Raw genomic sequence first — 26,046 nt, 5'->3', positions numbered from 1 at the left:
TCAGATGGGAGGGTCCTAACGGTAGCCAGACTTCCGATCCATTTCCCGGGCTTCGGTTCTCTTGTGGGGGCACATAGCAGTGTGAGCTTGGCAGCTGCACCATGGTGAGTAAGGGATTGCTCTACACAGATGGGAGGAGTGGCCGGGCTTGGCGAGCGAGGGGCTGCTGTCCCCAAAGTATGTGGAGAGGCGCTGAGACTCGCAGCCCATGTGGTGGCCGGGTGGGAGCCAGCGGACAGACACAGAGTTTAGCGTTTTCTGCTTGAGTAGTCCTAAACTTGCATCTCTCTGTTGGCAGCCGCTGAATCCCTTGACTGCCTGGGCTGCGTATGCACAGAGCAGAGCATGGGGAGCCGCAGATGGTGGTGTCTGTCGTGCATATATCGTTGCGTGTGGAGAGATATCAGCACATTCGCCAAACGCGGAGACTCTTGGTCTCTCCTGGGTCTTCAGAAGTTCTGCACTTTTAACATTTAGCTTTGGGATCCGTCTGTAGTTAATTTCGTGTGGCTTGTATATGGTTTCTACTGTGTAGAGTAGTGCTCCGCTACTAAACTGTGATGTAGAAGATTATAGTGATCATAGAATTAATGGTATAAGGATTTACCGGTGCTTAGGAGACATTAGGTCACACAAAGTAGAATTAAAGTGAGGGAGGGCTGCATCCCAAATATCCAAAGATGAGTAGCATGCACACCATGCCTGTTAGAAATTAGTATGATGAGATGCAAATGTTTGTTCAACAGGATTAATCAGCCATTAAGGTACATTCCTAATGAGACAACCATGATTTACAAGCAGCCAGAAGACCCACTTCCCCATCAAAGGCCTCTGACCTGCTGCTCAGGGCTCGTTAAGGTGTCACAACCTTGTGTGCCAGGAGAGTATAATAATTCTAGAACAGCTGGTTTTTTCAGCTCTTAGGAAAGGAGATGTGACTCAGTGTCCCCTGTGCTGATTGAGGTGGACTTGAATCCTGTCTGTAGCCACACAGGGCATTGCCCTTAACTATTCTCCTGGCTGAACACCATAAATTCTTGGATTACATGTATCCTGCCCCACCGAGCTCTAAAAGTATCAGTTTGAGTCACACAGTGGGACTGTTCATTGCAGTAACAATAAAAGGATTTGCATGTGGAACATGGCTTCTCCCGTAAGACCTGAGAAGTAGGAACCGTGTACTGTGTACATTGGAGGGGGTAAACACACTGGAGAATAGCTAGATCTTAGTCTGAAGTTTAAGGCCACAGGTTGCAGGGGTCTCCATTACAAAGAAGGACCTAATGGGGTACAGTGATTGAATTTCTGTGTAATTTCCCATCATACATTAATTCCTTCCTTGTGAATGAAGACAGACACTGGTGGGTGTACGGTTTAGGGAGGAGAGCTTGAACTCCTAAGTATTTAGTTTCCAATTAGTGAACTCTCCCATGCAGATATGTTCAATCCTGGTTGACACAGTGAAGTCAGCTCAGACGTTTGAGACATAGGCCATTGACTGTAACTCCATGTGTCAGCTTACAGCACTCAGCAGCTAACATTTTACATAGGACAAATTATTAATGGCATTCTCCCTACCAGGGAAGTGCCTACTCTGTTTCAAAGTCAGTATAACTGAGTGTTGTCTTATTTTTTATAATTTTAAGAAGTCAATTATTGGTTATCGTTTTTTAGATTTCATTTTCTCCAATGGCATAAGTGCTATAATCTCTTTGTTTCTATTTTCCAATGTTTCCCAGTTTTTGCATTTCATTCCATTTTTAAAGTGCTGTTTATTTCTCTATTTATTTATATCAGTTTAGAGCAATAATTCTCAACCTTGTGGACCATGATTCCTTTTGGGGGATTAAATGAACCTATCATACCATTGCCTTAAGACCATCAGAAAGTAGAGATATTTATAATTTATAACAATAGCAAAAACATAGTTATGAAGTAGTAGTATAAATAATTTTATAGGTGGGGTGTCACTACATCATGAGTAACTGTATTAAAGGGTCATAGCACTAGGAAGATTGAGAACAACTGGTTTAGATGAATGTCTCCTGTAGCTCAGGCTTGTATCATACTATGTAACTGAGAATTGCTGTGCACACCTAATCCTGCCTCTGCTACCTAGTGCTGGAAAGACAGTCCTGCAAATCCTACCAGGCTAGACCTTGGCTGGTCTGTGTCATGGAGAAAGATCAGTGAGTGAGCATCTTCCAATTTCTGTAGATTTTATTGTGAATTTAAGAGTGAAATGGGACCTGTGTAAGAAATGAGTTCACTGACCAACTGTAAAGCCAGTGTAGTCACCACAGACAAAGGATGGACAAGAAGGAGGGTAAAATCTTTCCTGCTGTGACTGTAGTTGACATTAGCTGTGAGTAGTGAGGTGATCAATTTTAGATGTTCCATAAATGTCCCATCTGGCCACTTCATGGGTCCACAGACCACACAGAAGACCTAGTGTCTTGGAGGAGGAACAGGACGTGCTCTGGGAGAATGGGAGATTTTATTAAACTATAAATTTCCCAGATTAGGGTTTTGTCTGACTATAGCGTGTAAGGACAAAACTGGAGGATGTTTGCTTTCTGAGATATTTGATCTCTGCTCATGCAGTAGGGTAACTGCTAATGTCTTGAAGCCCAGCTGGGTGGTCCTAGTGGGACTCTGGTTGGCAATTAGGAGCACAAGAGATAGTTTACAGGTTCTTTCCAGGATTCTCTTATTCTACTGTACAGAGCTGTAAGGAGGACCACAAGCCATGCCTTGGTGAATGTAGAAGCAACTGTCCTCAGTCCAGGAAGAACATGTTGGCTGAGCTGTCAGAGCTTCATGGACAGGGATGAACCATGAGCCATGGCCATAAATCCTCTTTCTACTTTTCAAAATAATTTTTTGAGATTATAACTATATTGTATCCACATTCTCTTTCCTGTCCCCAAGCCTTACCATGACCCTTTATTATCTTCTAATTCATGGTCCATTTTTTTTAACAACAATTGTAATTGTGACTTGTATTTGGCTGCAGGATTTCCCCGGTATGAGGCAATAGGTTTCCTGCACTGCTCATTGAGTATATAATGAAATGTACAAACAAAGAACCCTGTGATTTGAATGAGGAAAACTGTATGCTCTAGGAAATTGGATGAATGTCTACTAAAATACAAACTTTTTGAACTAGGGCCTTGTCTACTGGACTGGAAGGGCCAAGCAGAAAGTTCTGTGATATCTGAGTAATTTGATCTCTAATCACACCCAGTAGGGGAGCTGATAATATTCTGAGGCCCTGCTGGGTGGCATTAGCCACTGACAGACTCTGGGAAGGCTTCGCAAGCAGGAATAATAGTGGGAGGTAGCTTACAGGTGGTTCTTTCTAGGATTCATCTTTGCTTCTGTTGTAATGAGTTGTAAGGAAGACCACAAGCTGTGCCAGAGTGAGTGTAGGCTGTTCAGAGAAGGTCTGTTAAGCTGTCATTTCTGCTGGAATTTGGACGAACCATGAGCCAGGCTGTGGTTCTATTGCTCTATGTAATGACCTGGGCAGTGGTCCTTGTCCTCTGAGCCTCCCTGTGTATGGATTTCCTGGGGAGAGGGAGACTCTGCAGCCCTGGCATGGTAACATATTATGCTTGAAATATCACTGTCCAGTGTAGAAACAGAGTCATGCTTTTGGTATGCAGTGGGAAGACAGATTTGAGAACTGATAATCTGGTTTCTAGAAGTTCTGAATATTGAAGCCTACTTTCAAGTTTGTCTTATAAATGTTTCAAATAGTTTAAAAGCTGGTAGAACTTTAATGATGTTGGTTTAGCAATGCAAGATTAAAATGTTTCTAACTTTCTGCTACTACCAGCTGCAATAGTGTGATTCAGTGATGTTTAGTTCCAGGGCACAAAGGGAGTTTCAGAGCTGCAGAGGTTTCTTAGGTGTGGATGGTGTTGGGCAGGTAGATAGAACAGAATTTATATCTTGTGCTATAATCCATATGACAGGAAGCATAAATTATTCTATATTGTTTTGTGATTGGGCATCAGTATGGTTGGGCTTACCTGAAAACAGAAGGAGGTATAAGGACTTGCAGGACCGTAGCAGTAGATCATCTCTTTTTGAAGAAAAGGCTCTAGAACATGGGGCCTTTCAGGAAGAAATACCAGTAGCTGGAGCATCAGTAAACAACAGTTTAAGGGTCACTTTGAGTTAATTTTGTGAAAATTGTGAAGTCTTTATTCAATTTCTATACACATAGAATCATAGGTATCTGGATAACATTGGTCAAGATCACACATTTCCTGACTAAGTTTACTTTGGTCTTTTGATTAATAGCTGACTATATTTTTCTACCTTTGGTCTTGAGTTTTTCTCACCATTCTCTTTATTCTTTCCCAAATATCATACACATTCTTGATTGATCAGCTTTGTGGTAATTTTTCCCCCCCAAGAAAGGGGTTCTCTGTGGCTTTGGAGCCTGTTCTGGAACTCTCTCTGTAGACCAGGCTGGCTTCAAACTCACAGAGATCCTCCTGTCTCTGCCTCCTGAATGTTGGGATTAAAGGTGTGTACCACCACCACCCAGAAAGAAGTCATATTATGTCAGTCTGTGTACTATTTTTCATAATCCCGTTGATTACTCTGTGTGCTTCCAATACGAATGTAGCTTTGTAATCAGCTTTCCTGTTATAAATTGTTGGGAATTATCATTTTACTGTAGTCCTTTAGGTGCAAATTTAACATACACATCATCTTAATTTTGATGCATCCCGTTTCCAAGGATCATTTATTTACTCATTTATTTATTTAGGTTTTGTTGCTCTTGTTAATCTGTGAGAGACTTTTGGTTTATTTGATAAAAGGTATTATGAATGTTGGCAGGTGGCTCAGCACATATTAGTTTTGGAGGTGACCTAAGTTCAGATACCTACCATCAAGTTGTGAGGCTCATAAATCTACCATTTCAGATTGAGGGCATCTGAATCCCTCTTTTCTTTGTTACTTGTATACATGTGGAAGAAAGTCTCACTCTTGCACAAACACATGCACAAAATGGCAATAATCTTTTTTGCAAAAGTGCTTGTGACTTATAAAGCAATAGAGTAAAACAAGTTGCTTTAGGTGTCCACTGATTCTTTAAAAATCTGTTATCTTGCATTTTGTTTTAAAATGTTTTCTTTTCCTCACTGTGATTGCAGACTTACAGGCAATCATGAATCAGGGGGAGCAAAATGGTGTCTAAGTGATCCTAACAGACATACTTTTCTTTACTATAAGATAATGAAATTTTTTATGTAGTCAAAATTTTCTTCTATGAAGTTAAGGCACAAAAAGGTTTCAAGTGAATCTCTCCAATTCTGGTAAAAGAGCCTTCTGCACCCAAGCCATTTTCTATTATTGGTAAAGGATAAAGAACTGAAGTGTATAAGATGAGTGCTGGTTAGTAATTTCTTAGAGTTTTATTTTGGTTAGAACCTTGTTTTTATTTAAAGGAGCATAATATGTCTTTGTCAGTGCTACCCATCTATATTATTGATTTTATTCATTATTATCTAAGTATATTGTTTATTTTCTGGAAAATAATGGTCTCACCAATTTTGTATTCAGAAGATTTCTCATGTTATGAGTTCCTTGAGTTTTTGTTGGTTTGGGAAATTTCTGTGGAGAGACAGTTTTAATTTTCTCTTCTTTGTCTTAGATGTTTGCCTCTTTCCATTTCCTGGCATATCTAACTTTCTTTGTGTTTTTGCTGCTTAAGTGATTGATATGATTAATACATTACCTTTAGATCTTTAAAACCTTCTTGTATATTATTGTCTCTTTCTAGATAGCCTTAGCTATCAGCATGACATAGCTTTTACTGATCTGAGAAAATACCAATTGAGAATATGCCTAGATCAGAATACCATATTAAGGTATCTGAGAGAGATTTGTTGATTTTTATTGATATAGGAAGGCTCTTCTGCTGAGTTGACAATATCTCTGAGCAAGCAGCCCTGGGATAGATAGGAGAGCTAGTTGAGCACAAGACAGTGACAAAGCAAGAGGGAATGCCAGAAAACAATGGTTCACATGCTTTGCCTTTAGTTATTAGCTTGAGAATCTATCCTACACTGTCATAAGGAGGAATTGTGAAATAGGGTTAACAACCAAATAAACATGTTCATTACCTGAGTTGCTTTTGATTGCATAATTTAATAACAGCAACAGAGAAGAAAGTTGGAACAAAAATGGGACTCAAAGAGGATTTTGTTGCTGCAAAGGACCTGGGAATGTTGACTCTTATAAGAATGCTTAAGATATTAGAAAACTGGACAAAGAGCTTAATCATCTGTTCTTGTAGGACCTAGAAGATGGGAATGTTGTGAGTAATGGCAGAGAGTGGAGGTCAAGGTCATAGGATTTTACTGGGCAGTAGGCTCTTCAGGGAATCATGGAGCTGGCTCAGCCTTACTCCCTTGAGAGACCAGGTTAAAGTCCATGGTTCCTGGGTCACTATATACCTCCCAGTTCCTGACAGACTGTTGCGTTCCCTCAGGCAGTGAGGCATTGAGGCTGATTTGGGCTTCTTTGTATGATCCCTTAGTAGTCAAGGAATCATGAATGCTTAACAGGACAATTGAACTTAGATATTAATCTCGTGTGTGCTGTATAGCTTGCAAACTTCATTATATCCTTTTATAGACATAAGGTGCTTGGTCATTTCCCCACTGCCCAGACTCATAATAATTATACAGAAATTTTATTAATTATAAGACTGCATACCCAATAGCTTAGGCTTCTTATTAAGTAACTTTTACATCTTAAATTAACCCATTTTTTAATTAATCTGTGTATCACCACATGGCTGTGACCTACTGGTAAGGTTCCATCCAGCATCTGTCTCCTTCAGTGGCTACATGGCATCTCCCTGACTCTGCCTTCTTTTCTCCTCTATCTCCATTTGGCATTCTTATCTTGTTCTATTCTGTGCTGCCATAGGTCCAAAGCAGTTTCCTTATTAACCAATGGGAATAAAACATATTCACAGCATACAGAGGGTAACTCTTACATATTAATTTAATCAATTTCTATTAATCTGTGTATTGCCATGTGGCTGTGGCTTACCAGATAAATTGCTCAGCATCTGTCTCTGTTGGTGTCTACATGACTTCTCTCCAACTCCACTTTCTTCCTTCTACCATTCAGTTTAGTTTTCCCCACCTACCTAAGTTCTGTCATATAGCTCTGTTATAGGCCCAAAGCAGTATCTTTATTAACTAATGACAATCACAGCATACAGAAAGGAATTCCACAATTTGAGTTTCTATAGCCTCAACGCATTTCCTGTTCTTTGTGCCTGCTGTGTTGTGGTTGAAACTAATCAGTCAGCTTTCTTCTTTTTCTGTCATAACTTTCCACCATCATAAACGCTATGACTCAATCACACAAGATTAAATATAATTAACTGCTATTTAGTGCTAAGGTGATTTGGTAGCCTACTGTTTTCATTTTTGTTTGTGATATTTTGAAGACAAGGTTTGCCTGTGTAGCCCTAGCTGTCCTAAAAGTAGCTCTATATATCAGGCTGGCTTCAAACTCAGAGAACTTCTGACTCTGACTCCCAAGTGCTGGGGTTAAAGGTGGGCTTTTTTAAAAATAAAACAAAGTTCTTTATTAGCCAAAGCAAGAGCGGCTATCACATTTGGTATGATTGTTCAACCTGATGCTTGAGTTTAACATTTTTTTCACAACTAATTAGGGCTACCCAACCTTCGGCAATGTCAGAAAATCACTGTTTATCCACCTAGTCCTGTAATGCTATTTTTTTTTAATTTTTGTTTCTACCCTCTCGCTCCCCCGACTCCCTCTCCTCCTCCCTCACCCTTCCCAAGAGCAGTCAGGATTTCCTGTCCCGTGGGAAGTTCAAGTTCCTCCCCCCTTCCTCCAGATCCAGGAAGGTGAGCATCCAAACAGACCAGGATCCCAAAAAACCAGTCCATGCAGACGAAATAAGACCCAGTGCCATTGCCAATGGCTTCTCAGTCAGCCCCCATGTCAGCCTCATTCAGAGAATCTGGTTTGATCACATGCTCTTTTAGTCCCAGTCCAGCTGGCCTTGGTGAGCTCTCATTCGATCAGTCCCCTTGTATCAGTGGGTGAACGCACCCTTCGAGGGCCTGACTTCCTTTTTCATGTTCTCCCTCATTCTACTCTTCATTTGGACCTTGGGGGCTCAGTCCAGTGCTCCAATGTGGGTCTCCGTCTCTATCTCCATCCATCATCGGATGAAGGTTCCCTCTGGTTCTGCCTTCCTTGCTCACCTTCTCCCTCCCTCTGATTCTCATTTGGACCTAGGGAGTTAAGTCCAGTGTTCCAATATGTGTCTCTGTCTCTATCTCCATCCTTCGCCAGAAAAAGGCTCTGTGGTGATATGCAAAATATTCATCAGTATGGTTATGGGCCAAGGCCAGTTCAGGCACCCTCTCCTCTGCTGCCCATGGAACAATTTGGGGACCTCTCCTTGGGCTTGGGAACCCCTCCAGAATCAAGTCTCTTGCAAACCCTAAAATGGCTCCCTTAGTTGAGATATAAACTTCCCTGCTCCCACAACCATCCTTCCTCCCTCCCCCCTCCCATTCTGCCAAGCCATCCACAATCCTCTACCTCTCCCCTCTCCCTAACCTCCCCTTCCTTCCACCACCCTAACCCCCGTGCACCAAAATTTGCCTGGCAATCTTGTCTACTTCTAATATCCAGGAGGATAACCATATGATTTTCTTCAGGTTCACCTTCTTATTTTGCTTCTCTAGGATCACGAATTATAGACTCAAAGACCTTTAACTATGGCTAGAATCCACTTATGAGTGAGTACATACCATATTCCTCTTTTTGGGTCTGGTTTACCTCACTCAGTAAAGCATTTTCTATTTGCATGCAATAGTCAAGGTGTCATTGTCTTTTACTGCTGAGTAAAACTGTAATGTGTATATGTTCCACACCTTTTTTAATCATTCTTCTGTTGAGGGGCACCTAGGTTGTTTCCATGTTCTGGCTATTAAAAATAGTGCTGCTATGAACATAGTTGAACAAATACTTTTGTAGTATATTAGGGCATCTCTTGGGTATATTCCCAAGAGTGGAATTGCTGGGTCCTGAGGGAGGTTGACTTCCAGTTTCCTGAGAAACCGCCACACTGATTTCCACAGTGGCTGCACAAGTTTGCATTCCCACCAACAATGGATGAGTGTTCCCCTCACTCCACATCCTCTCCAGCATAGGCTATCATTGGTGTTTTTGAGTTTAGGTATTCTGACAGGTGTAAGATGGTATCTCAAAGTTGTTTTGATTTGCATTTCCCTGATCGCTAAGGAGGTTGAGCATGACCTTAAGTGTCTTTTTGCCATTTGAAGTTCATTTGTTGTGCATTCTCTGTTCAGTTCAGTACCCCATTTTTTAATTGGGTTAATTAGAGTTTTGGTGTCTAGTTTCTTAGTTCTTTGTATATTTTGGAGATCAGACCTTTGTCTGATGAGGGGTTGCTGAAGATCTTCTCCCAGTCAGAAGGTAGCCTTTTTGTCTTACAGACAGTGTCCTTTGCTTTACAGAAGCTTATCAGTATCAGTAGGTCCCATTTATTCATTGATTCTCTTAATGTCTGTGCTACTGGTGTTCTACTTAGGAAGTGGTCTCTTGTGCCTATATCTTGTGGACTATTTCTCACTTTGTCTTCTTTTGGTTCAAAGTGGACAGATTAATGTTGATATCTTTTTTCCATTTGGGCTGAGTTTTGTGCATGGTGATAGATATGGATCTACTTTCATTCTTCTACAGGTTGACATCCAGTTATGCCAGCACCATTTATTAAAGATGCTTTCCTTCTTCCATTGTATACCTTTAGCTCCCTTGTCGAAAATTAGGTGTTCATAGGTTTGTGGGTTAATATCCGGGTCTTCTATTCGATTCCATAGGTTGACTTCTCTGTTCTTATGCCAATACCAAGCTGTTTTCAATACTGTAGCTCTGTAATAGAGTTTGAAGTCAGGGATGGTTATGCCTCCAGAAATTCCTTTATTGTATAAGATTGTTTTGGCTATCCTGGGTTTTTTGTTTTTCCATATAAATTTGATTATTGTTTTCTCAAGGTCTGTGAAGAATTTTGATGGGATTTTGATGGGGATTGCATTGAATCTATAGATTGCTTTTGGTAGAACTGCTATTTTTACTATGTTGATTCTCCCAATCCAAGAGCAGGGGAAGTCTTTCCATTTTCTGGTATCCTCCTCAATTTCTTTCTTCAAAGACTTAAAGTTCTTGTCAAATAGGTCTTTCACTTCTATGGCTAGAATTAACCCATGATATTTTATGTTATTTGTGGCTATCGTGAAAGGTGATGTTTCTTTGATTTCCCTCTCTGCTTCCTTATTTTTTGTGTATAGGAGGTCAACCGATGTTTTTGCAGTTGATCTTGTATCCTGCCACATTACTACAGGTGTTTATCAGCTGTAGAAGTTCTTTGGTAGAGTTTTGGGGTTTCTCGGGGTCGCTTATGTACACTATTATATCATCTGCAAATAACGAAAGTTTAACTTCATACTTTCCAATTCGAATCCCCTTGATCCTATTATGTTGTCTTAATGCTATTGCTAGAACTTCAAGCACTATATTGAAGAGGTATGAAGAGAGTGGACAGCCTTGTCGTTTTCCTGATTTTAGTGGAAAGGCTTGGAGTTTCTCTCCATTCAATTTGATGTGAGCTGTCGGCTTGCTGTATATTGCTTTTATTATATTTAGGTATGATCCTTGTATCCCCAGTCTCTCCAATACCTTTATCATAAAGGGGTGTTGAATTTTTTGAAATGCTTTTTCAGCATCCAATGAAATGACCAGATGGTTTTTTTTCTTTAAGTTTATTTATATGATGGGTTACATTGAAAGATTTGCGTATGCTGAACTAGCCCTGCATTTCTGGGATGAAGCCTACTTGATCATGATGGATAATTTTTCTAATGTGTTCTTGGATTTGGTTTGCCAGTATTTTATTGAGAATTTTCGTGGCGATGTTCATGAGTGAGATTGGCCTGTAATTCTCTTTCTTGGTTGTGTCTTTGTGTGGTTTTGGTATCAGGGTAACTGTAGCTTCATAAAAGGAGTTTGGCAATGACTCTTCTGTTTCTATATTGTGGAATACATTAAGGAGTATAGGTATTAGCTCTTCCTAAAAGTTCTGGTAGAATTCTGCATTGAAACCATCTGGTCCTAGGCTTTCTTTTGGTAGGGAGATTTTTGATAACAGCTTCTAATTCTTCACACCTAACAGGTCTATTTAGATTATTCACCTGGTCTTGGTTCAACTTTGGTATATGGTACTTATCTAAAAAAATGTCCATTTCTTTTACATTTTCTAGTTTTGTGGCATACAGGCTTTTGTAGTAAGATCTAATGATTCTCTGAATTTCCTCTGTGTCTGTGGTTATGTCCCCCTTTTCATTTCTGATCTTATTAATTTGCATGTTCTCTCTCTGCCATTTGATTAGTTTGGATAGGGGTTGGTCGATGTTGTTGATTTTCTCCAAGAACCAGCTTTTAGTTTCATTGATTCTTTGGACTGTTTTCTGTGTTTCTCTTTTGTTGATTTCAGCCCTCAGTTTGATTATTTCCAGTCTTCTACTCCTCCTGGGTGAATCTACTTCTTTTTTTCTAGAGCTTTCATGTGTGCTCTTAAGTCTTCAATGTGTGCTTTCTCTGCTTTCTTTAATTGGGCACGTAGTGCTATGAACTTTCCTCTTAGCACTGCTTTCATAGTGTCCCATAGGTTTGAGTATGTTGTGTCTTTATTTTCATTAAATTCAAGGAAGACTTTAAAATTTTTCTTTATTTCTTCCTTGACCCAGGGGTGATTCAGTAGTTGACTGTTCAACATCCATGAGTTTGTTGGCTTCCTGGGGGTAGCATTGTTGTTGAATTCTAACTTTAATCCATGTGATCCGACAAGACACAGGTGGTTACTAATATTTTTTTTGTATCTGTGGAAGTTTGCTTTGTTACCGAGTATGTGGTCAATTTTCAAGAAGGTTCCATGAGCTGCAGAGAAGAAGGTATATTCTTTCCTATATGGGTGGAATGTTCTATAGATATTTGTTAAGTCCACTTGATTCATTACCTCTATTAATTCTCTTATTTCTCTGTTAGGTTTTTGTCTGATTAATCTGTCCATTGGTGAGAGAGGTGTGTTGAAGTCTCCTATTAGTGTGTGTGGTTTGATGACTGCCTTGAGTTCTAGACGTGTTTCTTTTGCATATGTGGGTCCCTTTATATTAGGGGCATAGATATTCAGGATTGAGACTTCTTCGTGATGAATTGTTCCTTTTAAGAGTATGAAATGTCCATCTCCATCTCTTCTAATTGATTTTAGTTTGAAGTCGATTTTGTTCGATATTAGAATGGACATACCCGCTTGTTTCTTAGGTCCATTTGCTTGGAAAACCTTTTCCCAACCCTTTACTCTGAGCAGGTGTCTGTCTTTCTGGTTGAGGTGTGTTTCTTGTAAACAGCAGAATGTTGGATCCTGGTTTTGTATCCAATCTCTAAGTCTGTGCCTTTTTATAGGTGTATTGAGTCCATTGATATTAAGTGATATTAATGACCAGTGGTTGTTGACTCTGGTCATTTTTCTTTTTTTTTTTTTTGGGTAGTAGAGTGTATGTGCTTTCCTTCTTTGAGTTGTGCTTGTGAAGGGTCGCTAGATGTCTCAGTTATTGTAGGCAGTGTTGGGAATGATGGATTCCTTGGATTGTGATTTTCCTTCTAATATTTTCTGTAGGGCTGGATTGTAGCTACGTATTGTTTAAATTTGTTTTTATCCTGGAATATTGTTTTCTCCATTGATAGTGAACGATAGCTTGCTTGGGTGTAGTAGTCTGGGCTTGCATCCATGGTCTCTTAGTTTCTGTAGTACCTCTATCCAGGACCTTCTGGCTTTCATGGTTTCCATAGAGAAGTCTGTTGTAAGTCTGATAGGTTTACCTTTATAAGTTACTTGACCTTTTTCTTTTGCAGCTCTTAATATCCTTTTTTAATCTGAATGCTTTGTGTTTTGATTATTATATGGTGAGGGGAAGTTTTTTTCTGATCCTGTCTATTCGGTGTTCTGTATGCTTTTTGAACCTTCATAAGAATATCGTTCTTTAGGTTGGGAAAGTTTTCTTCTATAATTTTGTTGAATACATTTTCTGGACCTTTGATCTGCCATTCTTCTCTTTCTACTTCCCCTATTATTATTAGATTTGGTTTTTTATTATGTCCCAGATTTCCTGAATGTTTTGTGATGAGAATTTGTTGGATTTGCTGTTTTCTTTGATCAGAGCATTTATTTTCTCTATGGTGTCTTCATAATCTGAGATTCATTCTTCTGTCTTTTGTATTCTATTTGATATGCTTGTTCCTGAAGTCTCTGTTTGTTTACCTAGATTTTCCATATCCAGCCGACCCTCTGTTTGTGTTTTCTTCGTTGACTCCATTTCAGTTTTCATTTCTTGAACTGATTCCATAACCTGTTTGATTGTTTTTTTCTTGGTTTCCCAGGGTATCATTTACAAATTTACTCATTTCTTCAAACATTTTGTTATATTTCTCTTCCATTGCTTTACTCATTTCTTCAATCTTTTTGTTATATTTCTCTTCTATTTCTTTAAGTGAGTTATTCATACCCTGTTTAAGAGACCCTATTGCTTTCATAATGACACTGTTTTCCACTTATTCCAGAATAGGGTGTTCAAGTCCTTTTGTCGTAAGATCGCTGGGATCTGGTGTTTTCATGTTTTTTTTCAGATAGTTGGAGGAATACTTGCCTTGGCACCTGCCCATCTCTTCCTTCACATGCTCTCCAATGACTCTTCCCTCAGCTGGGTCTTCTGCTACAGGATAAGTGGCCCTTGATGGCCAGGAATCACTTTGCCTGCAGTCCTACCTAGCTGCAGGCAGGCTATTAAAACAAAGGAACTCCCTCCTGCCTGTTTGCACTCACTGTACCATCCCAGCAGTGCCCACACAGGCTGAGTTCGAAGATTTTATGCCCTGAAAAAGGGAGAGAGGAAGGGAAGGGGTTCCTGGCTGAAAGTGGGCATGGGGAGAGATTTTAGCTGGGGGAAGCTGTCCCTTCGGAATACCCAGGGAGATAAGGATGGCGGGAAAATTGTGTGTTCCCTTACCAGGCTTGTGTGGCGGGTCAGGAGCACACTTGCCCCTCCCTTGTATCTCCTGCTACAGTATCAGTGCCAGTTGCTGGTCAGTAATCTCCCTGCCTGCAGTCTTACCTTGCTGCAGGCGGGCTATTAAAACAAAGGCACTCCCTCCTGCCCGTTTGCACTCACCGCCCCATCCTGGCGGTGCCAATGGTGGGCTGTTTTGTTATTATATTGTTGTATGGTGGTTTTGTTCCTATCAAGCATATGCTGTTGTGCTGAGCTTCACGCATATCTTGAATTTTAAAATTTGACAGAGGGTATCATTATGTTTCCCAGGATGGCATGTACTCATGAAATTAATACTGCCTGTGCCTTCAGTGTTATTGGATTGTAGGTGCATAACCTTCTTCCTGCCTGTTTTGTTTGTTTTGAATTTTTATTTTAAAAAGAGTATTATACCTGAATGCATTGATATGTATGCACCATGTGAGTACATGGTCCTTACATTGATGAAGAGATGGTCTTAGAAACCTTGAACTTGGAATAATGGATAATTATGATTTCCCCATGTAAGTCCTTGAGCCCAACTGTATGCAAGACTAGGAGGACTCTTTGCTGTTGAGCCATCTTTCCTGCTCTGTGTTATTTATAATCAGCATATTAATTTCTATTGTTTTCATTTGTCCATTTGTAATTTTTTAAACACACAGTGCCTTTTAGTAAAATCTCATTTTTGTTGCAGTTTAAATTGGGCAACTTCAGGTTTCTGGTAGATGAATAAAGAGTTGAAGTGAATGTGTAACTCTTTGTAGAAACTTAGCCAAAACCTATGAGTTATTTCTAGCTTTTATGTTTGTTTGATTGATTTTTTTCCATGTGAAACAGGTATTTAACATGTATTTCTCATTGCGCTAGAAGTGATTGCATGGACTAGGGTGATATTCAACTCAGAGTCAGATAGATATACATGCCTCTGCCTTCTGAGTGCAAAGATTAGAGGCATGATTCAATGCATCCATCTTTTTCATTTTATTTTATTTTTGTAGTTAGGAATTAATCATTCATACAATTTTTCTTATCTATACTCTATACTGGTGACCTGTTTATGTATCTTTCATTGTTGGTTAGTAGGCATTTCTCTTGCAAGGTGATATCCCATTCAAAGGGTTCAGAAATGACAGGGGTGAACCTCCTATTCAGTTTGCTTCTGAAGTGACTTGGTAATTAAATTATGAGGTCTTTGTCATGGAATAAGTATGGGGAGCACCAGAATTATATGAATATACTGTCAAAGAAGTATACATTTACAGTGTTGTCAAAATCATACTTTCTGTTGTACACCTCTATGGGATATTTTAGAATTCAGTGACCTATGATGACGTACATGTCGACTTCACTTGGGAAGAATGGACTTTGCTGAGTCCTTCTCAGAAGAATCTCTACAAAGATGTAATGGTAGAAACCTACAGAAACCTCACTAATATAGGTAAGACTGTATTATCTTTCATCTTTCATATAAGGGAACACCTATTCATTGGTTAATGATGCTCTTTTGTAATATGATTGAGATAGAAAAATAGGGTAAATAAATCAGGCATTGTTGTAAGGTTTGCTTCAAATGATAACTAAATTTTTTACAATTTTTAATATAAAACATTCAATTTCTGGCATTATATTTTAGGATACAGTTGGGAAGACCATAATATTGAAGAACATTGTCAAAATTCTAGAAGACATGAAAGGTAATTTTCACATATAAGTTGGTACAAGTGTACCTCTGAAGAATTTGTAATTAATTCTATCTGTTTTAAACAAAAGCAACAATGTACATATTAAAGTGCAATGATTTTTATTAAATTCTCACAAAATCATATACATTAATTTCAGATAGGTGAACTACATTAGCAAGCCTTTTTTTAAAGAAGGAAAACAATGTCTTAACCTATATTGCCATTTGAATCATAATACAAGGAGAGCTATACTGTAAAGTTGTCAATCCATTTATCTCATATTATTCATATTATGAAAGATATACATGTTGAATAGGTGATAAGTAGATCTCTAAAACTATCTATTACACTAATAGTCCATAGAAAAGGTAGTTTAACCCATATACTTGTGGCTGTGTTAAGTTTAGTGAGGGGGCATTTAGGGTTATGAATCAAGGGGCAGCTGTTTTGGTGTGGCCTTAATCCATATACCACAAGTCTATGAGGACAGAAAGTCAAACTGGGTGAACTCAATGTGGAAACCTTATATTTGTTATTCTTCCTTTACTAGGTACATTATATATTACTCTGGATACAAGCCACATGAGCATAGGGATGTGAAAAGATAGAACATACCTCTCTCTCAGAACAAATAGAAAATATGTAGCACTCCCCATGTTGAGTATACTTGTTGAATTTGATATTCCGTATACAAGTAATTGGTTTTCTAGTCCCATTGTTAATATATCAACAAATTCACATTTCAGAAAAGCACCATGAGTACTAGGACTGTGTAAATACTTCTGTTTGTCCTAGTTCACTTAGCAAATGTAGCATCACGCTCAGTATAGGAAACGTTATGAATACAATAAGAGTGGTAAAGATCTGAGATTTTCAGTTCTCTTCAAATACATGAAAATTCTCATACAAAAAAAAAGATTCTGTAAATGTGAACCATGTTTTAAAGGCTGTTTTCAGTTATCTTCAATGATGAAAAGCAAGCCTTAATGAAGGGGAAAAACAAGATTGTAAACATGGTGATAAAACCTTAACATATAATTCCTCTTTAAAATAGGACTAATTGTAAAATTAATTTATTCAGATAAAAATATTCAATAATGTATTAAATGTAGTAATGCTTTCACATGTACCATTATATTTGTAGGCATGAAAAAAGTCAAACTAGAAAGAAATGTTCTGCATATACTCAATGTGTTAAAACCTTTGCACGTGACAGTCATTTTCACAGTCATGGAAAAACACATACTACATTAAAACCCTATGAAAGAAATGAGTTTGGTAATGCCTTTTCACATCATAGTCATCTTCAAATGCATAAACGAACATGCACTGAAGAGAAATCCTATGAATGTAATCAATGGGGTAAAATCTTTGCACATGGCAGTGATCTTAAAAGGCATGAAAGAATCCATAATGGACAGAAACCTTATGAATGCAATCAATGTGGTAAAGCCTTTGCATGTCACAGTAGTCTTCGCAAACATAAAAGAACGCATACTGGAGAGAAACCCAATGAATGTAATCAGTGTGGTAAAGCTTTTGCATATCACAGTCATCTTCAAAGGCATGAAAGAACCCATACTGGAGAGAAACCCTATGAATGTAATCACTGTGGTAAAGCCTTCGCACAGCACAGTAATCTTCAAAAACATGAAAGAACGCATACTGGAGAGAAACCCTATGAATGTAATCAGTGTGGTAAAGCCTTTGCATGTCACAGTAGTCTACAAAGTCATGAAAGAACCCATACTGGAGAGAAACGCTATAAATGTAATCACTGTGGTAAAGCCTTTGCACGTCACAGTAATCTTCAAAATCATGAAAGAACCCATACTGGAGAGAAACCGTATGAATGTAATCAGTGTGCTAAAGCCTTTGCATGTCACAGTAGTCTTCGAATACATAAAAGAATCCATACTGGAGAGAAACCCTATGGATGTAATCAGTGTGGTAAAGCATTTGCACTTCAGTTCACTCTCCAAACACATAAAAGAACCCATACTGGAGAAAAACCCTATGAATGTAATCAGTGTGGTAAAGCCTTTGCATGTCCCAGTAGTCTTCGAAGACATAAAAGAACCCATACTGGAGAGAAACCCTATGAATGTAATCAGTGTGGTAAAGCCTTTGCATGTCACAGGAATCTACAAAATCATGAAAGAATCCATACTGGAGAGAAACCCTATGAATGTAATCAGTGTGGTTAAGCCTTTGCATGTCGCAGTTATCTACAAAGGCATGAAAGAACCCATACTGGAGAGAAACCCTATGAATGTAATCAACGTGGTAAAGCCTTCACACAGCACAGTCATCTTCAAAGTTATGAAAGAACCCATACTGGAGAGAAACCCTATGAATGTAATCAGTGTGGTAAGGCCTTTGCACTTCAGGGCACTCTCTAAACACATAGAAGAACCCATACTGGAGAGAAACCCTATGAGTGTAGTGAGTGTAGTAAAGCTTTTGCATGTCACAGTAGTCTTCAAAAACATAAAAGAACCCATACTGGAGAGAAACTCTACGAATTTAATCAGTGTGGTAAAGCCTTTGCACATCACAGTCATCTACAAAGGCATGAAAGAACCCATATTGGAGAGAAACGTTATGCATGTAATTAGTGTAGTAGTCTTTGTTTATCATAGGCATGTTCAAAGATGAGCTAACACATGCTGGAGAGAAGCCCTATGAATGTAATAAGTGTGGTAAAGGCTTTGCACCTCACAGTACTCTTCAAATGCATAAAAATCACACACTGGAGATAAACTCTATGACTGTAATCAGTGTGGTAAAGCATTTGCATGTATGAATAATCTAAATCATGAGGAAAAAATCATACTAGGCCAAGCAGTGTTTTAATTAATTAATATAGTTTCTTTGTGATTATTTCTTGTCTGGGTAGCTAGGAATGAACAAGAATCCTCTGCCTACAACACAAGACTATTTCTTCTGTAGAAATAAATTTGACAGTGTTAAACTTTTCAAGCATTATGTCCTTTTTATTCTGTTTGTACTTAGAAACTCATGGTAAAATGAATTTGTGAATTTTTGAAGCTCTATGTGTAGGGTAAATGGGCCACTCAAAAAAACACATCCAGACCCTGAAACCAGGGACAGTGAAATATATGATTTTGACCGTGAAACTGGAACCAAAGTAATACATTCTGGCTCTAAAACTGAGACAAAGAAACACACTTTGTTCCTGAATCCAGAGTCAATGAGAGAAAGACCTGACCCTGAAACCAGACTCATATCATAAGTCTTCCCAAATGATTCATTCCATCAACTTAGAAGGGTTGATTTCTCAGACTTCAACCCTACCTGATTTCTTCATGGAAAAACATGATTTCTTCATGAAAAACTCTGTAAGCCATTGGGTACCTTAACAGCTGTATTATAGGAATGAATTCTTACAAGAGAAAAACATTCATGAGTGAAAATATGTTTAAAGAGTTGTTTTAATTGTGATTATGTGATATCAGTGTGTTTTTCTGTGGGTATGTGAATGTGCATACTAGTTTCTGATGTTAGACCCTAGTATTTTCTCCAGAAGCTACAGGAAGTTGTCAAAAATTAGACCTTGGTCCTGGGATTGTACATTTCTTAACTGTCCAGCCATGTTTCTAGTGCTCTAAATATTTTAAAGCCTATGTGTTTCAATTCAAAGTCAGGAACTAGGGATAAACTCACACAGATGAAAACTCTATATCTGAAAATGATTTTGTAAAGACTTTAGACATCATAATTGTCTTTAGCTTCAAGAAAAAAATATTTCATTTATTATTTATTTTTTATCATAGCCTCATGAAAATGTCATTAATAGCAGTAAGGTGTGATTGGTTGTTCTAAGTTCATCTTTACCTCAGTCTTGATGACTCAGAAGATTGATAGCATCAGAAACTAACTTAGACTTGGGGCTTAAAGAATTTTCCAAGCCAAAATCTCCACAAAATGAGGGGAAAGTATAATGAATGATCAGGAGAGAACTGAGAATAAAAGTCTTCTAAAGATGGTTGACTATTTAACTATGGCCACAAGAATGAGTTTATTTCCAATAAGGTACTGATATATTTTTTATTTCAATTCTAATGCACAAGATAAAAGTTAGTTTTGATCTGTAAATCTCCATCTGACTAAGTAGATAGACTTGCATCCTCCTGTCCCTATTTAAACTGTTCAATGTTTAACCTCAGGCCTGAACCTTAAAAAAAAAAAGACTTTAGGATGACAGCATATATGGAATGCAAAATCTGGGCCAGGTTGTCTCTTCTTTTAGCATTAACCACCATTGAATGCATACTGTTGTTAAAGGAATTCATGTCTATTAAACTTTAAGTGTGTGAATGATTTATTCCTGGGAAGGTATATTAATTCTAGAATAGCAGTACCTCCAGCATTGTGGAAAAATGTTTCTGAGACAAACTTTTGTATGTTGGATAAGGTAGCCTTGATCCCACACCATTGCTCCCCAGAGCAATGACCTTATTACCCTTGTGATTAAACTAAATTATTAGATTAAAGAACTCAACCACCACTGAGCTCTAAAATTAAAAATTCGAATCATGTAGTCAACTGTCCATTTTATTAATAGGAAAAGAATTTGTATGTGGAGCATGGCTTCCACCTTCAGACCAAAAGAAGAGGAATAGTTTACTGCATACACTGTCAGTAAGCAAACAGCTGCTGGTGTCACCATTATGAAATAGCATCTAAATGTGACAGGATCAGTTATTTTGTAATTTCCCAGCATATGTTAATCTATGTCATATGAATGAAGGCAGGATAGATTTTAGGTGTACAATTCGGGAAGGTTAGCTTGAATCAATAAATATTGAATTTCTAACAAGGGAACTCTCCTATGCTTATATGTTCAATCCTGCCTGTCATATCCATTAACTGTAGCTGTGTGTTTCAGGTCACAGGTCTCAGCAGCTGACATTGCACATAGGGGCATCGTGAAGTAATATCTTTTTAATGTCAGTCTCTCTAGTAGGGAATGTTTTTCTCTTTTTCAAAGTCAGTATAACTGTGTGTTTTTAAAAATTATTTTTATGATTTTTTAAAAAAGATAATTCCTGTTTTTACTTTTTAAGTTTTATTTACTTTATATGCATCACTGCTCTAATCTGTTTCTATTCCCTATTGTTTCCTGTCATGAAGAATTTCTTTCCCTTTTTCTCAAATGCTGTTGATCATTTCTGTCTTCAGTAGCTTAGGCTTATCTCACACTATAGAGTTGAAAATTGCTTTGAACACCTAATCCTGCTTCTGCTGCCCAGAAAGCAATTCCTGCAACTGCTTTAACACTGGGCCTTAACTGTTCAGTGAGAAGGAAAATAGATGAGTAAATGAGTGTCTTCCGATTGACAAACTGTAAAGCAGGTGTTGTCCCAGCACAGAAAGGGATGTCCACGAAGGAGCATGCAAGTTTCTCCCCTTAGACCATAGCTTACATTAGAAATAAGTAGTGAGGCAATCCATTTTAGATTATTATTAAATGTTCTGACTGGCCATTTCTTGAATCCAGAGAGCAAGGAATCAAGAATCTAGATAAAGAACATAACTTATCATGAAACCAATTTAGAATAGTTAAACTAGTTTGACCAAAATAGAATTGAATAAAATGGTGTGGCCCTGCCTAAAAGAACTGTTATTTTACATATTTAAGATGCACAGCCTGAGATAAAATGTGTGACTAATATTTTGTCGCCTCTAATACCAATCCCGTCTCTACAGCACGTGATCATAAAGCCTGTTTATCTATAATTTTTCTAGAATAAATTTGTGAATTGTAGTTACATTATTTCCATCATCTCTTTCTTGCCTCTAAGCCCTTCCATAAACACTTCATTGTTTTTTAATTCATGGCCTCATTTTGACTTAACAAGAGTTATTGTTTTAATGTGACCTTTGCTTGGTTTCAGGAATTCTCAGCTCTGAGTGAACTGGTTGGTTGCACTGGTCAGTGAATCTCTAATGGCATACATAAACAAGGGACCCTGTATCTTGGAAGAGGAACAGGAAGTATTCTGAGAGACTGGAAGACTTTCTACTAAAGCACAAATTTACCAGCCTTGGGCCCTGTCTTCCCCTAGGGTGGAATGGCAAAGCTGGGAAGGGCTGTGCTGGCTTAGTCCTGTAGGGGAGCTGCTACAGTCTTGCAGCTCATCTGGGTAATACTAGTTATTGAGGGACTCTGGGCAAGTCTAGCAATCAGGAACACCAGTGGGAAGTAGATTGTGAGCCATGATGGAGCCAATAGGGAGTCATGAGGGTTTTTAATTTTTTTATCCTAAATTGTCTAGTTTATTTCTACCTCCAGTACTTATCCCACCTTTCTCTGAACAGGTAACACTAACTACCACTGTGGGATTGGAGCAGTGACTGATCTGGTTTTCCTACCTGAATTTGGGTTATCAGGTGGCAGTATTGTGATACCCTTACAGAGGGATTATTATAAAGACAAAATTCTCAGATGTAAACAGAAAAGCAATTCCTTTACTGTTGTCTGAGAAGAACTAAAATATTAAAAGTCCATAATGCATTCTTGATTAGCTCAAAATAGTCCCCATCTATTAGATGTTTCTCTTTAATTCTACGGTTGGTCTTCAGAATGATGAACCCACAACCAACATTCATACCATTTTATAGCTGTTTTATCAGGCAAAAGTCAGCATGATGCCGATCCCATGTAGCTTCTGAATAGAGAGATATAAGGTATTTAGCATCATTTAATTTGAATGTTAAAATAATAAATGGCCTATCCTTCTTTGCTGTGGGAAGGTGTTCCAAGGTCTGTTATCTCACATCTGTACAGAATCTTTTTATCAAGAAGAAATATTAGTGAAATTTGTTATCTAAATAACATCTCATGTAGACTTACATCTAATGCCTATAGAGTGTGAACCCTTGTGTTGTTACAAATCCTATTATCCTTTGATTAAAATTTCTTCTTGAGTTCTGAACAATGTAGGTTGCCAGAATTAATCTTTCTTTTTGTGTTGTCAAGGCCAGTTGAGTATCTAGTCTTTAGAGTCACTTATACTTGGAAGGAATCTCAGATTCTTCAAGCCTCTCTATTATCAGTTGTCCATCAATGTGAGGATAAGTCAAAAGCTTTGCTTTATGTTCTATAGCTTCCTTTGAAGCCTTGAAGAAATCTTTCCCTCATTGTGCCTCCTTTTGTAGACTTGATAATGATTCCAATGCATTGATTGGGTTATCCATGGCCTCCATGAACAGCACAATAAATGATCAATAAATAACCTTTGTTCCTAGGGACCTCACTGACCTTGTATAGAAATGAGAGAAATATTCTGCCTTTTGGTCCCTCTAACGACACTAGAATAGCCTCTAAGAATGATTATTAAGCTCCTAGAAGATCAGTTTTATACTAGTATTGTACTTTTCCTACTTTATAATACTTCAATAGTCAGATACAACAGTAAAGTTTGTTTGCCATACCTTTTAGGCAATCCTTGAAATAGTTGGAATCTGACCTTGCAAATTTTAATAAATATATAATCCCTAAATCTCATCCTTATGTATGTACTGCTTCCTTTTTCTAATACCATGAGAATTAGGATCATTAATAAATATGTTTATGATCTGTTGTAAGAATTTTCTTTCCTGTGAAGGGGGAGGAAGCAATTTCTATCCTATAACCATAAGTTCCACTGAAGATACAAAGTACAATTTCACCAAAGTCCATCCTGGAACCAGTGAGTTTATTGAGCTTACTTATTGAGGATGGTTGAAAAGGTATTTACAAGGGTTTTGATTCTGTGGTTGTTTGAATGAAAATGGCCCCCAAAGTCCCATGGAGAGTGGCATTATTAGGAGGTGTGGCCTTGCTGATGTATGTCATAGTCACTTTCTGCTGCCTGCTGATCTGGATGTAGAACTCTCAGCTCTTTCTCCAGCACCATTTCTGCTTGCATCCATTATGCTTTCTGCCATGACGATAATGGTCTAAATCCTCTGAAAGTGTAAGTCAGCCTCAATCAAATGTTTTCCTTTGTAAGTGTTACTGTGGTCATGGTGTCTCTTCACAGCAAAAGGAGCTCTAAGATACCCAAAATCAGACACACAGGCTTGTCTCCATCCAGTATGTACAATGGCTCTCCCATAGCTGCATATGTGGAGCTTACCTTCTCTCTACACTTCCCCTGCCCATATACTCTCCATTACAATACATTTCTCAGTGAACGTAGGAAGTAAGCCTAATAGCACTCAAGGTAAATTCCCACTTTTAAAGATGGCTTTCTCATAGGTGCATACACAGAATGTACACCTTCCCAAGTCTTTCCCAGGCTATGTTCTCTAATTCATTCCTAAAACTACAAGGTCACATATCATGAGGGATGAATTGCATATAGTTGCCTGGAAAAGAGGCTGTGTACTCAGATGGAGGGGATACTTTCTTTCATGATGGAATACTAACAGTCAGCAAACCTGGTGGAGGTCATTCTTTGTAAGCAGGAACAGTTGATCATAGGAAGGTACCAATTGCTTGTCCTAAGATAGTGCTGAGCAACAACAAATAAAAGAAAGCTGAAAAGAAAATGTATATGATAATGTAATAAATTAGTATTTTTAGGTACAAACTGTTCACTAAACCTTAGATAAAAAACAAGACATTATTCATATGATGCATGGCATCGCTACTTTAACCATGGTTTTGTATTTTAATGTGAGTATGTAGTTGATACCAAGAAACAGCAAATACATAACAAAATTTCATGGAAATGATGCTTCCAGCATACAGTCCAACACAACTCAGAAACCCCTCTTAAAACTATCATGCTCCAGCTTACTCTAGAGTGGTACACAGGGAGACTCTCTGTTCTTTCTATGGGTGAGCATCTCAATTTCTCTTTTCATTAAACCCATATATACACAAAAGGTAAATAAACATTTACATTTTAGCATCCAAATTTCTAACAGTCCTAATTAACATAGTACTTGTCTTTGGGGGTATTTCAAAGGAAGCCCTCCCTCAGCTAAATTCTATTTTGTGTGGCTTACTCTCTTCTAAGCATTGGTCAATCCTTTATATCACCAATTCTACTTTTCTACATTGCGACTTAATAGTGTATTTATTACACAGTACGTGAGACCCCATTTTCAACTTTCACAAATTAACTCCAAATGGACCTTTCACCTAAATGTCAAATCCTAAGTGCAGAACTTTTAGAAAATACTGGAAATTAGGCCTCTCTGACTTTGTCAACCTGCCTAGGCTTTGGGAGGTTTCTCTAAGGCCCAGATGTATAAAGCAACAACAGAGCTCTGTCTTTAATCTCAGGAATATGCTTGGGAGAGCTGGTAAAGATGTGGGGCCAGGGCCTTTGGAAAAGGGTTGTTTCAGATTCTCAGAACCCAAGACTTTACACAGAAGGGTGAAAACTGGTTACAAGTTCCAACACCACTGTGGACTTTGTTTATAATGTTCTTGATTTACCCAATGTTCCTCTTGTGCAACATTGAGTAGGTGTAGCCCCCTCACTTTTCTGTGAACACCCGAACCTCGAAACAGACACACACACAAGAGACTAGGCTCATTTACCAAAGAGCAAGTGGCAAATGGCAGCTTTATTAAGCAAAAGTCGGGTATATATACTGTGGGGCAAAAGGGCACCGGCCCCCCATCAGGAACAAAGAAAGAGAAAAATCAGGGGGCTGCACCCAAGGTTGGAGAGCAGCTGAACAGAGAAAAGATGAAGCCAGGTGGGCATGCTCAGGGTCAGAGAGAAGCTGACCTGGGAACCTTGCCTGTTGCGAGAACCTTGCTTGCAGGTGGAATTACCATAACAGAAGAGGGAGAGTTCTCTGTATGCTACACCCTTAGGCCGGTGCAGAGGAGAGAAGCCAAGGAACCAGAGGTCAAATAGCCCTGCATATCGCCAAGGGAAAAAGACCTGTGTACCTACAAGTCTCCCTTTAAATATATATAAAATATGATGACTAGCAGCTGTCTTAGGCATGTCGGTCGTTGGGTGAGATCTCTAAACCCATCTACGGGAATGTGTTCAGGTCCAAAAGCACCCCTTGTCTTAGGCGAGACTGCCCCCCCCCATGCAATAAACCTGTCATTGCTTCACTAGTCATACATTGAATTCAGCCACATTTATGCTGAAAGATACTCCGAGGCGAATGCCTTATTAGAGCCAGGCCGG

At 38.5% G+C, this 26,046-nt stretch overlaps 1 protein-coding gene across 1 annotated transcript; it reads left to right on the top strand.

Annotated features, from left to right (window-relative positions):
- On the top strand, positions 1 to 21,729 carry LOC148118761 (uncharacterized). Its single transcript, XM_087899419.1, has 4 exons — positions 1 to 104; positions 15,501 to 15,627; positions 15,823 to 15,883; positions 17,016 to 21,729. Exons 1-4 carry the CDS (start codon positions 102 to 104, stop codon positions 18,076 to 18,078), a joined length of 1,254 nt encoding a protein of 417 aa, XP_087755545.1. The 5' UTR covers positions 1 to 101; the 3' UTR covers positions 18,079 to 21,729.
- The last annotated feature ends 4,317 nt before the right edge of the window (positions 21,730 to 26,046 follow it).

The sequence above is a fragment of the Myodes glareolus genome, chromosome 20 (genome assembly GCF_982192425.1).
Source record: "Myodes glareolus chromosome 20, mMyoGla1.1, whole genome shotgun sequence".
NCBI lineage: Eukaryota > Metazoa > Chordata > Mammalia > Rodentia > Cricetidae > Myodes > Myodes glareolus.
This window is presented reverse-complemented; position numbering and strand designations above follow the sequence as displayed.